The sequence below is a fragment of the Phaseolus vulgaris genome, chromosome 11 (assembly GCF_000499845.2).
Source record: "Phaseolus vulgaris cultivar G19833 chromosome 11, P. vulgaris v2.0, whole genome shotgun sequence".
In the NCBI taxonomy this organism is placed as follows: Eukaryota; Viridiplantae; Streptophyta; class Magnoliopsida; order Fabales; family Fabaceae; genus Phaseolus; species Phaseolus vulgaris.
In genome coordinates, this window is record NC_023749.2 from 41735512 (window position 1) to 41753594 (window position 18083).

The window sequence follows — 18083 nt, forward strand, 5'->3', positions numbered from 1 at the left end:
TTCAGATTAATGGAATGTCGGTCTAATTGAAATGGTGATGGCTAACATGAAATTTTATAAAAAAAAATTCTGAAGATATTTTGCAAACAAAATAAAAGCAAAAAAATGGGAAATTCAAATAGAAAATTGGAGGGTGCTAAACTAAGAGGCCCGAAATGAATAATGCTACATCTTTATATTATTTAATAAATAAAATAAATTTAATATTTAGACAAGTAAAAATGATATTTAGCATACTGTAATTAGAGCACAATAAAAGTTATTTTCATTCGTCCCCATAATAAAATTGAAAACCCGAAATCAAAGTGAAAATAATGTAATATTAAAAAAAAAAAACGTTTTGTGAAATCAAATACTCCTTTGAGTATTTAATCAATGCTTATAGTTACACTTTTATCCTTAATCAATGATTATAATTAGTATAGTCTGAATGGTGTAAGAGTGGAAAAGTAGATGTACTAACATGCATGACAATGTTTGGGAAAAAAAAGGAGATGATCATAAATTTGAGGAGTCCCAGCTGGCATAAACAGCAGCAATAAATTTATGATGCAATGGGAGACCAGAGCATGCAATTATACCTCTGTCAAGACCTTCTAAGTACACTCCCTTTGAAAAGTCCAGAGGGTCTCCTCCAGCATCAGTCACCACACCACCAGCCTCCTCAACAATCACAACACCAGCAGCATGATCCCATATCTTCTCCTTGTACCCACTCCTTGCAAATTTCATGAATATCTCTGCGTCGCCCCGTGCTATTGCTGCATACTTCACCATGCTATGCACGCGCAATGGCTGTTTTCTACACCACATTTTCAGAGGGAACATTCAATCCCACCAATGCTTTTCAAACACAATAATTCAAATATAGGACTAAATCAGGCTACAAGTTAAGTGCTTCATTCTTAATTCCTTTCTGGGAAAACAGTAGAGTTAAAGTTCAAAACAAGAGTTTCAAAACTTTAAAACTGAAAGTTTGATTGCTGACTCATCAAGTTGTTCTGGTCTGGATGAGAGGGAAGGAGGCTAAAGTGTGCACTTTATCTTTAAAAAGTTACCTCACTTTTTTTCTTTTTTTTAATTTATCTACCCCCCTTTTTCTTTTATAGAAAATAAACTTCAAAATTAATAAGAGTTTTTAGCAAAATGTGTTTGGCCTAATTTATACTTCTAAGGGAAAGTAAAACTACAAAAAGTTAAGCCAAGCACTACCTATGTTAACTTAGGATCATCATCAATTTAATGATTTTATTTATAAGGGTCAGCAGCAATCATATTAATCATATTTTATTATTCCATATTTAACATATTATAATTAAAGTGTCCATGTTCACGAATCGAATCCAACACTACAAGAGGTAACTGTTTATCCTAATCCTGTGATCTCTAGTGAATCAATCTCTGATTTCTCAACTGCACATGAACCTGAATCCAGTTTGACACCAACCTATGAGGACCTAGACATTCCAATTACCCTTAGGAAGGAGACTAGAAATGTACCACCGAGCCAAATACCCTTTAACAAATTATCTATTAAACACTTGTCACCTACTCATAAAGCCTTCCTTACAAGCCTAAACACTACCAGAACAGCTACCTCTCTATTTGAGGCATTGACTATAGAAAATGGTAACAGGTCATGGACCTCGAAATAGAGGCACTAGAAAAGAATAGTACTTGGAATTTGTTACTCTACCAAAAGGAAAAGAACCATTAGGATGCAAATGAATATATACTAGTAGCTAAGGGATTCATTCAAACTTATGGAGTGGATTATGTGGAAACATTTGCTCCAATTGCAAAAATGAATACAATAAAGGCGATAACTCTAGCGGCTAATTATGGTTGGAACTTACAACAATTTGATGTAAAAAATGTTTTCCTTCATGGGGAACTTGAAGAGGAGATTTACAAAGAATTTCTCCCTAGATATGGTGGGAAAACAGCTACCAATATAGTTTGCAAACCGAAAAAGGGCTTTATATGGACTAAACCAATCATCACGAGCGTGGTTTGGAAGGTTTACTAAAGTTATGTTAAGTTTGAACTTCAAAAAAAGCCATGGAGACCACACACAGTTTGTTCAAGACACAAGTCAGGGAGTGTAACAGTGTCACTGGTGTATGTGGATGATATTATAGTGACAAGTGATGATGAAAAGGAACAACAACTACTCAGCCAGCATCTAGCTAAGGAGTTTTAAATCAAAGCCTTCCAAAGATTGAAGTTAGTTTTTGGGAATTGAGGTACACCAATTGAAGATAACACGTAAGCCTACAATACAAGTATACCAATTAATCCAAATCTGAAGTTGGGAAATGCAGAAGAAGATATTGTTGTTGACAAAGAAATGTACCAAAGAGTATTTGGAAGACTCGTATATTTGTCTCACACTAGACTTGATGTTGCATTTGGAGTAAGTCACGGGGTGCATTAAGAATTGTGCAATATCGGAAAGGGACTCCAACCAAGGGAATTATGTTCAAACGAAATGAGAATGTAAATCTCGAATTATATACATACAGATGCTGATAATGTTGGGTACATACATACAGATGCTGACAATGCTGGGTCAATTGTGGATAGGAGATCAACTGCTAGATATTGTACCTGGTGGGAATCTAGTAACTATGAAGAGTAAAAACAAAATGTGGTAGCAAGATCCAGTGCTGAAGCAGTGTTCAGGGCAATGGCACAAGGGATCTGTGAACTACTATGACTAAAAATCATTTAATCATTTTGGAAGACTTAAGAATGAAGTGGGATGAAGCAATGAGACTTTACTATGATAATAAATTTGTTATAGCATAGCCCATAATTCCGTGTAATGTGATAGAATAGAACCAAACACATTGACATTGATCGGCATTTTATCAAAGAAAAACTAGCAGAGGTCAAATCTGCATTCCATATGTCTCCTATCAAGACAAGCTTGCAAACCTTCTATCAAAGGGGCTTAATAACAACAACTTTGAAAGGAGTGTTTCCAAGTTGGTAATGGAAAATACATATTTACCAGCTTGAGGGACAGCATCACCAATCATTTTATTATTCCATATTTAGCATATTAGAATTGAAGTGTTTAATATGCTTGAATCCTAGGGATCTAATTATATCCTTAAATAATAGGGATCTAATTATATCCTTAAATAATAGGGATCTAATTATATCCTTGAATAATAGGGATCTGATTACATTAAGTGTTTCTTATGTTTCTAATGCACTGATGTAGAAAGTACTTTCAGTTCAGTGAATTAGTGAATGAAATATGTCCAAATTATGGAAATTTTGAATGAAACACGAGGAAATATACATACCTAAGTCCCACACTGTGAGCAAGTCCAGCTGTGAATGAATGGTTTGAGTTTGCCCTTTCCACTGGTTCACAGAGAGTAGCCAATGCCGGGTCATCAATTGAAGAAACACGAATAAGTTTAGCATGATTTGGCCATTCTAGCATTTTCTCTCCATCAATCAATGACTGCAACCAAGCCTCACCACTGCCTCTTTTAGCATACAGCACACATCCTTTTCCTCCTGTATCAGGAGTTGTTACAGATGATTGTGGTGCTGTTTGGTGATGCTGGTAATGATAATTAAGCCATTCTGTCTTTACTGGGTAGTTAGGACAACCCAGAACTCCAAGAACAACTTTTCCATCCTCAATCAGAGCTAGAGCAACAGCATACTGATCCCCACGTACAAATCCTAATGTGCCATCAACAGGATCAAGTACCCAATATCTTCCCCTGGGGCCTCCAGTTGAGTTGCAACGGGCAATGGCCTCAAGAATTTCAGTTGATCCTAGAGTTGTCTCTGGGCTTTGAAGACCATACTTGGATGCAAAAGCTAAAGACTCATTCACAGTATTCACAACATCCTCCAGCAAGCTTGCTGATTCATCCTTGGAGATTGTTTGTATGTCTTCTTCAGCCACAATTGAAACGTTTTGAACTCCAAATATTTCTGATAATAACCAACTAATAGTTGCTTGAACACTAAAGTCTACTCACACAAAGATATGAAATGGAATAACCAGTCAATTAACAGTAAGCAACATTTGAACCAGAAACAAAATTTGAGCATCATGAATGAATTTGCAAGGATAAAATGGAGCATACGTAAAATATCCCAATTCCAAATATGGCTGATTTGTTTCAGTGCTATAAGAAAATAAACGAGATAGCTTGGTTTGACTGCAAAATTGTGATCTATGAAGCATGGACACAAACACGAACAAGACAATAACTATAATCTCCAAAATGTAGGATATGGTGATGCGAATATATATGTATGTATATATTGAATATTATCACGAATTATTTAAATTGGCAATCAAGATGATTTATATATTCAAAATCCTCTATAAAAAAGTTAGTCAAATATAATAGTTTGAACACATTGTTGCCTAATAAAAAAGGATCTAATTTATCCATGTAAAATAATAATATTAAATACATAAAATGAAGTCCCCTCCACCATCATTTTGCATAGAGGATTAGCTTCAAAAATTGAAGGCAACCATGAATAGTGAAAACTGGTTCTATTCTATGACTCTCATAAAAGATAAGAGTTACTTATATGCCATATTCCATAAACCCACAACATAAATCCCATATACTGGATGAAACTAAAAGCAGTAAAATAGGGAATTTCATATTGACTTTTAAATGGAAACGATAAAGGATACATCAAAATTCACAGTATTCATAAAAATACTTTCTACCCAAACTTTATGTGTTGACAAGAATTGAGAAGAGCATGCAATGGTGTGGAAGTGCAAAAGAGACTGGCAGCATAGAGAAGGGTTATTTATTTATATAGAGAAGGGGAAACTCAAGAGGTACATTAAAGAGAAAATGTAAATGGGAAGTAGATGGTTTGTTTGTTTAAAGGGGAAACATAAACTTACATACTAAGTTTCTGACTTTTCAACTTCTAAAAAATATCACCGTCTCCACCCTCACTTGAATCTTAACTTGAAAATATATATATATATATATATATGAATTTGAACAAGTAAGGAGATTCAAGTTAAGATCTCTCAAACTCTGTTTCTCAAATATACTCCTTTAAGTTGTTGGTATCAGAACAGGTTGATCCCGTTTTGCCTATACTGTCTTGTGAGAAAATTTCTTCTACCGTCGTCCACTATCTTTGGCCACTGTTTGCCAAACTCCACCTCTTTATTCGGCAACCATTGGATCTAAAGCGTCTCTCCAAGCTATGTTGAACATGACTAGTTGCGAAGGCTGGTTCTCTCTCAAACTTCATCAAGCACCACTTCTCTTTGTGGCTCAGTTAAGCGTGTGCAGCCCACATGTCACCTGCTTGTCACCAGAACACCATTGTGCCACCATCTTTTGTCTCTATTCCAACTCCCATACTTTTTTTTTTTATCAGCAATGAATGAATTAAATTAAGAGGGATACTTTAGGGGTATCCCAACCCATTTACAAACCACAAACTGGTTATACCTTCCAACTCCCATACTTACATTTCTAACATTATTCACGTATAGGTTCTCTTGAACCCTAGGGGACTCCTTTCTTTTTTGGTTTTTTTATTTCTGTTTAAGTTATGGGACATTTATGTACTGGACCTTCCTTTCCAATTTTTGGTACTCCATCGATTACTTCGGAAAAACTTAATGGTAAAAGTTATTTATCTTGATGTGCTTTTGTTGAACTTTGGTTTATTTTCCAAGGTTTACATGATCACTTGGAAAAGAGAGCAGTTAAATATCATCAAGTGTTGAATAATGGAAGATGTTGGACTTCCCACTTTCTGTTTTGTTGACCTATAGAACATTTAAAACATGTAAATCCCTTTGCAAGAAGGCTCAAAGCATCTTTGCAAATGACATTCAGACTTTACGATTCTGCCCATAAACTAACATCTCAAACAAACAAATCATGACATGACATCTTTTATAGCTAAACATCAATTTGATGTTGAGGAGTTAAAGATGTTCTTAAAAGCTAACTCGCGGGAAGAAATCAAGCAGAAGTTGGACAAGTTATATATGGTCATGATTATTCATGCGATAAATCCAAATTTTGATAATATCCAAGATCAAATCTTAACTATTCAAGAAGTCCCTTAAATGGAAAGCCTAACAACACAACTGCTCTATGTTCCAACTCTAAAGGTAGAAATATTCATGAATCTACTAAATTTTTTGTCATGGTATCTACTCGTGGAAGGGGAGATCATGGCAATAGGGGAGGACATGGTAGTTGAAGACGCCCTCAATGCTTTTATTCTAAAAGAATGAGTCATACTTAAGAAGATTGTTACTCTTTGCATGTTTTTCTTAACAAGACAAGAGATATCTCCAAATCCAAAAGAGTTGAACCAAGGTTTTCTAGTGAGGAATATCAAGAATATTTGAGGTTAAAATCCAACTGTCAAACACAATCTTCCACGCATACCAATTTGTCAACAACCTATATCTCATAATCCATGGAAAGTCAAAGTTTGTAGATAATTGACTCAAGTGCTCCTGATCATATTTCAGGTAATACCTACTTGTTCTCTTCTATTTCTTCCCTTAAATTTCCTCACTTCATAACTTTAACCAATGGATCCAAAATTGCTTCTCACAAAGTTGGTCATGTTTTCCTTTCTCTTTCTTTAAATTTAAAATTTGTTCTATTTGTTTCTTCATGTGCCTCTAAACTTATATCATTAAGTTAATTAACTAAGTGATTAAACTATTGTGTACTCTTTTATACCAATTAATTTGTTATACAAGAGCATGGTACAAATCAAGTAATTGGTGAAGGACATGAGTGCAAAGGATTGTACTATTTCGGGACCAAGTCATTTGTGTCTTGTCTTGCTTCCCCTTCATTTAAACTTCTACTTGATCGCTTGGGTCATCCACATTTGCCAAAATTAAAACCAATGGGTCTTGAAGTAAACTTTAAGTTCAAGAGTATGAATCATGACAACTAGGAAAACATCTATTTCCAAGCGAAATGAATCAAGACATTTGGGAACCAAATTGTTACATATTTTGGGTTTCAATATTTTGTTACATTCATTGATGAATACTCCAAATGTACTTGAGTTTATTTAATGAAAGATCATTTTGAACTAGTCTATCTATATATCTTTCTTGAATGAAATAAAAAATCAATTTGGACAAGTTATCAATATCTTCAAAAGTGATAATGCTAAAGAATATTTTTCTTTTGATTTTTCTACTACTTCAAGCTCACAATTTTACATCAATTCACTTGTTTTCATACACCTCAGCAAAATGGTATAGAAAATAAAATAGACACTTGGTTGAAATTCTATGCACCTCATTACTTGGTGCTAATATACCAATTCATCACTAGGATGATGTTACTTTAACGCCTTGTTTTCTTATCAATACAATGTCTTGTTTGTCCCTTGATAATAAAATTCCTTATTCCATTTTGTTCAAAATTTACCTCTATTTTATGCTACTCCTCGTGTCTTTAGTTATGTGTTTTGTACATGAAATGACTCCAGGTCTGAACAATTTCTCACCAAAGCCCATCAAATGTGACATCCTAGGATATTCACGCCTCCAAAAAGGGTATTTTTATTCTCCAAAATCAAAAAGGTACTATATGTCTGCAAGTGTCACCATTTTTGAAGATTTCTTCCCTTCTTCTCTTTAAGAGGTTGACTCTGTCCAACAAGTCTTATCATTCGAGTGTTATACTCAGAACACCTTAAATCAACCTAACTCTCCACATTCCTCTACTACATCAAACCCAACAAAGTCGTCATTGCCACCTATCTTCAGTTACCAATATAGGCCACAAGTGATTGGTCTACTATTGCATGGTGAGTCATCTTCATCAAGTCTTTCACAATCGTCACTCAATACCACAACTCCCGCTAATGAAGATTCCAATTGACCCCTTTTTCTCCAAAAAAGTACTTGTTTATTTACAATTTTCTAAGTTATCATTGATTATCTCCTTCTTACTTCTGATTTATTTCCTCGATGTCTTTTGTTTAGGGTTTAATTGCTCAAAGGGAGTCTAGGTTAGTTTATAAATTGAAATGGTCTCTCTATGTTCTCAAAAAAGTTGTTGGCATTGATGTAGCTCCATTAAAGAAGCATTACAATTTCTCAAAGGAAATATGCATTTGATATCTTGAAAGAGACATGAATGATTGATTGTATACCGCAGATAGTCCTATAGATCAAAATCATAGATTAATGGCAGAACAAAGTGACCCCTTCTTAGATCCAGAGAGATACACAAGACTTGTGGTTAAACTTATTATCTCATTATTATTAGGCTTGTCCTATCTTCTGCAGTTGATGTGATTATTCAATTTATGCAAGCTCCGTGCATTGATCAGTGGAATGTTGTCCTTCACATTCTCATATACTTCAAAATGCTCCAGAACAAGGTCTACTTTATTAAGATAAAGGACGTGCCTAAATATCAAGATATTGTTAAGATGATTGGGAAGGGTCTCCTATAGACAAACATTCCACTACTAGATATTGTATTTTCATTAGAGGAAATATTATTTCTTGGAAAGGCAAGAAACAGAATATAGTTGCTCAATCAAGTGTTAAAGCCAATGAGATCACTCACTTGCGAACTTGTATGGATAAAACATTTTCTCCAAGAACTAAGGTTTTGTGAAATTCAACAAATAATTATGCATTGTGATAATCAAACAACTCTTCACATTCACGTGTTTCACGAGAGGACAAAACACATAGAAATTGACCGACATTTTGTTAGATTAAAGCTTTGTCCAAGGAAATTTACACCGAGTTTGTTGACCAATGATCAACTTGCAAACATTTTTGACAAAATCCTTAAGAGGACCTCTGATTCAATTTATATGTTCTAAGCTTGGAACTTACAATTTGTATACCCCAGTTTCTGGAGAAGTGTTAGAATAGTTTATATTATCTTCTGACCAAAATATTTGTAATCTAGAATCCTAGGGGTAAACTCTATTTTTTTTTTCTTTATCTTACAGCTTCTACTGTAAGTCATGGATCCTTCTATATATATATACACACACACACATATGTATATATATGAATCAGTAAATATATCCAAGTTAAGATCTCTCAACCTCTTTTTCTCATATATACTCCTTCAAGAGTCACAACAAAACTAACAACTTGAAAATGACAGGTTGACATTAAAACATTTGCCCATAATATGCTCAATCAAAGTAAAATACCAAAAACTCTAAAGTAAGTCAACCTAACTTGATATTTTACCTAAAAATACATTTAAACTCTACAGCTACAATGTAATGATTCACACCAACTAGAAACCAAACATGAAAAAGGAATGTATACTGCCAACAAATAAATGTGGCACTAGCACCACTAAATGAATTAATGAAGGGAAAGATACATTATGCTTGCAATATTTCCAAAAAGTAAATTGTGAGTCATACTAACTAATGGATTTTCTTTGGACAAGATCATACCTTGTTCTAAAATAAAACAAACCTCTTTATATTATATAATTGGCTAGGCCTACTGTGCAATCAGTTTATTTGAACAAACCAGTAAGGCTATCTGTAAGAGTTTTTGAACTGCTGGTTTGAATTTCTTTAAAACTGAAAATGTTTCTCTAAATTTCAATTTATCCCAACCATCTAGATGTTTCCTACCACTGACTGCACAATTAAAAAAGCTGATTCCATCACAGAGTCAATGATTTGTTTCCACACAGAAAGCATCCAAGACGTGTTCTTTTTGGGGTGATACAAGGTTTACTGTTACTCAAATAATTCTGTCTCCATATGTGATGAAAAAATATTGAATATTCCAATCCTGCTGGATGACTATGGACAAACTAATGTGTTCGGCCTTTAACCCCTGTTGATAGACGGGTAAAAAGAAGGAAGATGGGCTGAGAACAAATGAACCAAGTAGGGAAATGCAAAACTAGAAGGTGTGACATGGATAACAGAATGTCGACATGGCAAAGGACATTGAAGTGAACTATTCTACCATGATGGGAAAAACAGTGGAGGTGTCCATAGGGTAGGAGAGAGTAGCAAAAACAGAGAACAGAAATTGGGTGAGAAATTGGTTAGGCTTTTGCCTTGGGGTGGGGATAGAGGTTCCGTCTTGCATCTCTGGTTGTCATCTTTTCTGCATTGCTATTTTCTGTTTTTCCTAGTTTCTTTTGTAAGCAGAAGTTATACTACCTCTGCAAAGGAGTTATTCGCCTAGAATATCATCTATTTCCTTTCATGTACTACCAGTTTCTATCACAATAAATTTTGTTCTTCTGCATTAAAAATGTTAGAGTGCCCATTGCAATGGGTAAGTGAGTAACTACATCAAAAACTTTTAAAGTAGGCCAGAATGCTTGAGTCAATTTACTAATAATTTAAGCATTTCTCATAATTTATGGTTATGAATCGGAGATCAAGGAATTTAAACCTGCCAGAACCATCATATAGATTTAGTGTAAACTTAAAAAAGACAAGTAAAAATATTTACATAATTTCAACCACCAACCTAGATTTATACTAGTGTGCATCTGCACACACATTGTACATTTATATCTCAATACAAATTATGCCACAGCTTAAAATTCTGGTACGAAATAGCTTATTAATGTAAAACCATCTACGGCTATTAACCTGTTAAACTCTGGCAAAAGAGATAAACATTGAGCTGACTGAGACAATTTTATTTATATTGTGGAAAATGAATCTATACGATAAATAGAGGAGATTTGATATCTTCTAATAACAAAGATATGATACTATAATAAATAAAAATGTCCTTAATAATACATATAGAATATAGATATTCTTGATTATATAGGATTAGTTCCTTCTTTTAATAATTATAACATAATCTAACAAAAGTTGTTGAAACTAGTTCATGACGTAGGATCATAGCCTCTATGATGCAGTTAGGAGTTTGATACTTGGTCTTCTCATTCTTCAAAATAATACTTAAATTAAGAGTATAAGGTAGGTGGGGTATATGCATTGTCCAGACTCAAGTCTGAAGGACTCTTCAAGAGGGAGTGCGTTAGATATAAAACCAAACATGACCTTTAATCTTACAGCTTAAGCTTTAGACACAGCTGAAGCTTCTCAACAGCTTTACTGGAAAAGTTCAGCAACACTTTGAGATAAAGAAACAAATAGTCAAGCACCAATGAACAATGTACTTTTCTCTAAAAGTTGTTTTACGTTTTATGGTTCCTTATCATGACCATAATCATCTAGTTAGTTTTATAGAATACATCAAGTTAGATGAACAAGCCAGTGCACAGTGGATGTCAGAAATCACAAGTCTATAAGACACATACAATGCAATTATGATGCCACCATTCACGGAGGATTACAGTAGATGAAAAAATCCTTAACGATGCAAAGATCAAATGAATGTATCAAATTATGGCCATATATAAATGTGATATCAGATAATCTACTGAAGAATTAACCTAACACTTCACCACCAAGCAATAGCTCAAAAAACCCAAGAAGAACAGAATTCATAAACAAAGAATAAAGAATGAAAATCTTCTTGTAAGCTAAATTATCCTCTAAAGATTTAAATTCACTATAAAAACACAATTCTTCACTGGATTAATGTCGATACTGGTCCATCACAACGCACTTGAATACTTTACAAAGACAAGAGAAAATTTTCCCAATCCCACATAAATTCTCAAGCTACATTATATTGAAAATTAAAATTTCACAAATTTGATCCAAACTGGCAATCCATTACTTCACCAGTGATAAAAACAAAGATTTTGACAACCCCATTTGATTCCCCACACCAAAACACCAATCTTGCCAGCAACTATCACACAATGATTCAAATGCACACCTCCCCACACCGCAGAAACAAAAAAAGATCATACCCAACACCAATTTTTAAATTCGCAACGATCCTATTATTATGAAAACAAAAAAAAACGGAACTTGTCTGCATTAAAATTAAAATTAAACACAATACCTGCAACAGTAACAGGAGAGTCATCATCCTTGGACACAACGTGATCATTGGTGGTCTCAAGGAGCCTCTCCTGCACCCTCTCACAGAGAGCACAGGCCACATGGACCACCCTCACGGCCACCTCCAATTCCTTGGCGTACTTGTCTTCCTCCATAGCCAAAAAAAGTGACAAACTGGGGTTGAGAATCAGATGATTCTGACGTGCCCACCTCGTAAAAAGGGGAAAAGGGAAAGCCAGAGTCGAGTACAGTCTCCTACATGATGGGTTTTGGCGGACACAATGGCATCGTTTCCCAAAGTGAAAAGTGAAAGTGAAACGTGGGGTGGCCCTTTCACTGAGAAAAAGATGAAACGAAACACGTCCAAAGTGGAGTTTCTGGGATTTGGTTTCTCGGAATTGCACCCTCTCTTCATGATAAAATATAGCAAAAATTTTAAGCACCTTAAGAACTTAATATCTTTTCTTTATTTTGTCTCGTGTGTGTATGATCCACCTTTAATCTACTTAGACGACACACTCTCTGCTAATTAATACAAAACATTTTCTTAATTATTTTAAATGATTTTTCAAATATATATATATATATATATATATATATATATATATACTTTTTAGCTAAATTTTGAAAGTTTTAAAATAAATTAAAAACAATTTTATATTTTTATAGGGAAAACATATTTAGTCTATGCATTTCTTTTATTAAACTTACTTTAATTTTTTTTTTCTTTTTAAACTAATGAATTAGTCGTTCCTCTTTTGAAAAATATAAGAATTTAATTTTTTAATTTAATTTATTATTTAGTGGTAATTTTTAACGATTATAAATTTTTAAAAAATATATCAAATTCACACATTTTTTAGAATTAATTCATTAATTAAAAGTAAGAAAATTCAATAATCAAAGACATTTTTTATTTTTTATATTATAGATTCCAAGTCTTCATGAAAAGAAACATCTTACTCAAGTTAGGAAAAACCACCGAAATTATAAAGTTTTATTATTGAATATTATCAGCTAAATAATTTTATACTTTTGTTTATTGTAGATCACATGTTTTCATCATAAGCAATCTTACCCATTTGAAATATTACTTAAATGACAATTTTTTCTTCAGCTAATATTAATATATATATATATATATATATATATATATATATATATATTGCATGTTATAGTTAAGTAAAAAAAAACTATAAATTATGAAGTTTTTTCTAGACGAACAAAATTATAAATCTAGAACTTGAATATAAAATTATGGATAATCTAAATTATTCACATGTTTCGTAACAATTTAATTTTATCAGTAAATAAAAATTTATTTAAAAAAATAATATATTAATTAAATATTATTTTATAAAATAAAAAAAATTATTAATATGTAAAATGATTTTTATAAAATAAATTTTAAATCAACATCTAATATTTAGAATCAAGATTTTAACTATTAATTATCTTATATTATGAATTAATCAATGATTTATAATTAAAAATTAATTTAAATTTTTAAGTGATAAGTAGTTAATATTATTTTAAAAAATATTTTATAAATTTATATTAATAATATAAATTATTTATATATCAATATTTTTTAGTTTATAAATAGTATTTAATTTATTTAATATAATAATTAATTATTTGTTATTTTTAAATTAGTTATTTTTAAATTATTTTTTCTCTTTTTTAGTATATATTATAATTTAATTTTATATTATAAATAAAATATAATTTATATACGGTATAATGATACCATTCCACCTCTTTTAATGTATAACTCAGTGATTTATTTTATATAAAAAAATATTATTAGAATTTAAAATATTGTACGTGTTCAAATTGCTTAAACCAATAGTATCATTTGAATTATACTATAAAGTAAGAGAATTATGTGGAAAGGAAAACAAGAATATTACAACATTACTAAAATCCAAAACATAATAACATAATTTGTTTTAAACTTCTAAAAAAGTTGATAAAGTTTTGTATGATAGATTTTTCAATGCGACAAGAATTCTTTTAGGCTTTTACTATTCACTAAGAAAAAGATTTAGAAATGCTTTTTTTACTCTATCTAGATAAGGTAAAATGTTTGATTCTTTTATTCATATATATATATATATTATGACGGTTATTTTCATATAAATTGATGTTTATAACTTTCATAATATACGTTTGTGACGGTTTTCTAAACCGTCATAGAAATGGTCGGCACAAAGTTTATTGTAGCGGTTTTATGTTACTCGCCGCAACTTCCATCACTTTAAACATAGTGTAAGTAGTGACGGTTTTTATATATAAGTACTGTTAGTTATAATTGTCGCAATTTAATTCATGGAAGAAGATTATGTTGCCATAATATATGTAAGTAGTGACATTTTTAACTAACCTAATTTTAATTTTGAATAAATAAAATTTAACCACCACTTTTTTATAATTTTTTTTATAATCTATTTTATACAATTAACCTAAACATATATAATATATTTTCATAATAAAATAAAATAATGTATAAAGTTATAATCATTCATTCATTTTATTTCATTGAAAATTAAAGCACGCATAATATTGTTCAAAAGTTTATACATAATTGAAAATTACAACACATAAAAAGTTCATACATCCCTAATCAAGTTTAAAATTAAAACACACATCCCTAATCAGTTTTGCTTCCAGCACTTGATCCTATTAATTGATTAGGTGATGGAGCACCACTTCCATTATCTGATGCCTGAAATAAATAATTTTAAGTTAATGAATCTGTATGTTTATAATTATAAAATAAAAGACACCAATAAATATTTATGATTATGCATGGTTGGGCGTGCAAAGCGTGTTTCACAACATCCCATTGTTATGTCCAGTTTAGGATGAGCAATGCGCCTGCTTCGATGAATGAGGTTTGGAGAGTGATTTGGATCGCAGTAGTCAACGAAATTTGAAAGCATAGAAACAGCGTAATCTTTAAAGGGGAAATAATATTTCCTTTGGTTCAATTAAAGACTTGGTCATTGGTTACATTCAAGTCACAATTTACGGTTATTTCCTTTTCTGATTGGTGCATAAATTTGTTGGTTTGTATGAAGATGATCTCATGATGTATTCATTTAAGTTGTATGATTGTTTGCCTCAAGTGTCTTCCTCTGGGTTACCTAGGAGAATTCTATATAGGCAGACATGAGTGTAAGTCTACTGAAAAAAGTTATGATTGAATTCATGTATAAGAGTTGAATTATCCCTAAAGTGGTTATTATTTTTTTTTTATTGTTGTACTATTGAGGATTTTTCTATAGTAAAAACATACTTAGTGTTGACTATTTATCCATTTCTGAAAATAAAAAACTTTTTCTATTTTAAAAATATAAAAAAAAAATTGCACCATTTAAAAAAAAATAAAGATAATGAAACACCCAACAGCTTCCCATTCCCAACCTACATAATAGAGGGAGTATTTTCCGCGTAAAGTCTCTTCCTTTGCTCAAACTTCCCATACTTCGTTACACGCCCATAATCTGATCCTCACCGTCCACGTGGTACTCATCCACGGAATACACCTCGTTTGAAACGAGTAGGTCTCCCGCGCCAAATACATGATCACAATCATTGGCACACCCATTTTGATCCTAACACCTGTCCAACCTATTCAATTCCACATGACACGCGTCGCACATCTGACGGCCCATACAGTTGACCTCTTAACGAACCGCACTTCACCATTTCGCTGTTTCCTTTATAAACTCATCAATTCACCCAATTCCAGATCAAAAACCGAGAGACCACTAATTCCTTAGAGCAACCAAACAACCGAAGAGAGGGAACAGCAAAGATTCAGTTGCAACACGACAACAACGTTGGAGAAGAACGAAGCATGGTTTGCTTTTGTTTTCTGGTGGATCAGACAAAGAAAGTGAAGCGGAGCAAGCCGGTGGCGGGGTCGTGCTCACGGTGCGGCGGCGGTGCCAGTGTGGCAGACATGATTACTCAAACCAGATTTTGCTCCGTTCCTTTCTACTGCAAATCTTGGAAGGCTATCATGTGCACTTTCTGTGGAGCCATGCTCAAGTCTTATACATGATGATGAATTTTTTTCCAAGAAAGTTTTAGATGGCTGCCACACATACCATAATTTAGGTTACAAAAAAATCTCACAATACTTTGTAAGAGACTAAGAAAACATCTGGTTTTATAGGATAGTCTTCTTGAGGTAAGTGATGATGGTTTAATCACTTCATGTTAGAGAGCATGACCATGGTTTTTTTTTTCTCTTCATATAAACAACAAAAATGAAAATAGTTGTATTTTTCCATATGAAGATAATTCATTGGCTATAGCTTTCTTGCTAATTATGTCCCTTGCATTCTTAATTATTTTTAGTCCTAAGATAAAGCCATGTATCTATGGTCCCATGATGTTTTAATTGGGAATACCTTTGAAAATGTCGTGGGACACCAGCTGTAAGAAGTTTAATGCGAATTTATTAATGTTCGAAAGCAGTTGTAGAGTTCTAACAAAGGTACTTTGTATGGAATCTTCAATCCATGCTACATTTCATATTCATTTTCCCTGCACATAAATATTAGCACGTGTGTGGACAAAAGTATATACAAATGTATATTTATTAATTAACATTAGTTTATTCGTAACTTATATATATCTAAAAGCTGCTTTATATATTTTCCTATATAATTTAAAAAAATATTTTTGATATGTAATTTTAGTTTATATAAAATAATTATTTCATTTTCTTATTTCTTAAAAATATTTTTGGGAAATTTTTTCCTAACAAATATACTAATTTTTAAAAATATTTCATCCCAAATGTATTATTTTAGTTTTTTCTCTTCACAACGTTTTTTTATCAAATAAAATATTTTTATTACGTAAAATGCATTAGGTAAAATTATTTATTCTATCATTTTTATAAAACAGTTTTAATTTAATCGGCGTGAGAAACATTCATATGAAGTGACATTTTTTTATATAAAAACAAATGTTAATTTATTTTCTAAAATTGTATAATTAGTGTAATTGGTTTCTAAAATCAATAAACGACAAAATGGTTTTCAAAATTATACATTATCAACCAATTTCATTTTTGAAATTACAATAAGCAGTCAAATTAATTTCTAGAACAAAACATTGAAATTTTTTTGTCATAAAATTATAAATTATTGATAATTTTAGATTTGTTTAGAAAAAATAATCTTCCTATCAACTTTTTCAAGTCCTTCATTTCTAACTTGCTATTCAATTCATATTTAACATTTTTACTTTAGTTTTAGTATTGTTTGCTATCAGAATATCATCTACATACAACGACAATATAATAAATAGACCTTGTACTAAGAAATTGAAGTAGATGCAAGTATTATACTTGTTACATTCAAAACCAATTATAGCAATGAACTCATCAAATTATTTGGTCCATTGTCTTGACGATTGTTTTAGACCATACAAATATATGTTTAATTTGCAAGCATAATTTTTTTTTTCCTTCTATCTCAAATACTTTTGTCTACTTCATGTAGATGATTTCGTCTATGTCTCTATAAAGGAAAGTCATCTTGACATCCTTCTTTTCCAGCTTAAGGTTAAGCTCGACAACCATAACTAACAACATCCTTATGGATTTTTGTTTTACAACAGGAGAGAAAATATCATTGTGTTCAATTCTTCTCTCTGTGTAACATCTCTAACAACTAACCTTGCCTTGAATCTTGGTTGATCAGTTCCTGGAATGCTATCTTTTTGTTTGAAAATCCATTTACAACTGACCAACTTAGAACCTTGAAGTCTACACACCAGAGTCCATGTATTATTCAAGTAAGTGACTTCATCTCCTTATTTAGGGCATTTAACCATTTAGTCTTCTCCTTGCTTGCTAAGAGAGACGACACACTAGAAGGTTCATCTTCTAGCACCTCACTAGCAGCCATTGAGGAATAAACAACAAGTTCTACAAAACCATATCGCTCTAGAACTCTGATCATTTTCCTAATTTTATCTCTAGTTATTTTGTAATCATCATTAGCACAATGTTCTTCATCAGACATAACAAAACGTGTATAATCTTCAAACACATTAACTAAGTGTTTATCATCTTTAGATGTATCAAACAA

General features: G+C 32.0%; 2 protein-coding genes across 2 annotated transcripts; one reads left to right on the top strand and one right to left on the bottom strand.

Annotated features, from left to right (window-relative positions):
- Positions 1-300: 300 nt before the first annotated feature.
- LOC137827858 (3',5'-bisphosphate nucleotidase AHL) lies at positions 301-12376 on the bottom strand. The gene is made up of 3 exons (XM_068634215.1): positions 11969-12376; positions 3318-4005; positions 301-802 (listed from the first exon to the last, which is right to left on the bottom strand). Exons 1-3 carry the CDS (start codon positions 12120-12122, stop codon positions 499-501), a joined length of 1146 nt encoding a protein of 381 aa, XP_068490316.1. The 5' UTR covers positions 12123-12376; the 3' UTR covers positions 301-498.
- Positions 12377-15707: 3331 nt separating this feature from the next.
- Positions 15708-16307, top strand: LOC137832667 (uncharacterized). The gene has a single exon (XM_068640968.1). The coding sequence runs from the start codon at positions 15833-15835 to the stop codon at positions 16037-16039; it is 207 nt and encodes a 68-aa protein (XP_068497069.1). The 5' UTR covers positions 15708-15832; the 3' UTR covers positions 16040-16307.
- Positions 16308-18083: the final 1776 nt, after the last annotated feature.

Coding starts and splice junctions, on each gene's coding strand:
- LOC137832667 (XM_068640968.1), top strand. CDS start 15,833: ATGGTTTGCTTTTGTTTTCTGGTGGATCAGACAAAGAAAGTGAAGCGG.
- LOC137827858 (XM_068634215.1), bottom strand. CDS start 12,122: ATGGAGGAAGACAAGTACGCCAAGGAATTGGAGGTGGCCGTGAGGGTG. Junction 4,006..11,968: donor CTCTCCTGTTACTGTTGCAG/GTATTGTGTTTA, acceptor TTGTGTGAGTAG/ACTTTAGTGTTCAAGCAACT. Junction 803..3,317: donor GCTCACAGTGTGGGACTTAG/GTATGTATATTT, acceptor AATGTGGTGTAG/AAAACAGCCATTGCGCGTGC.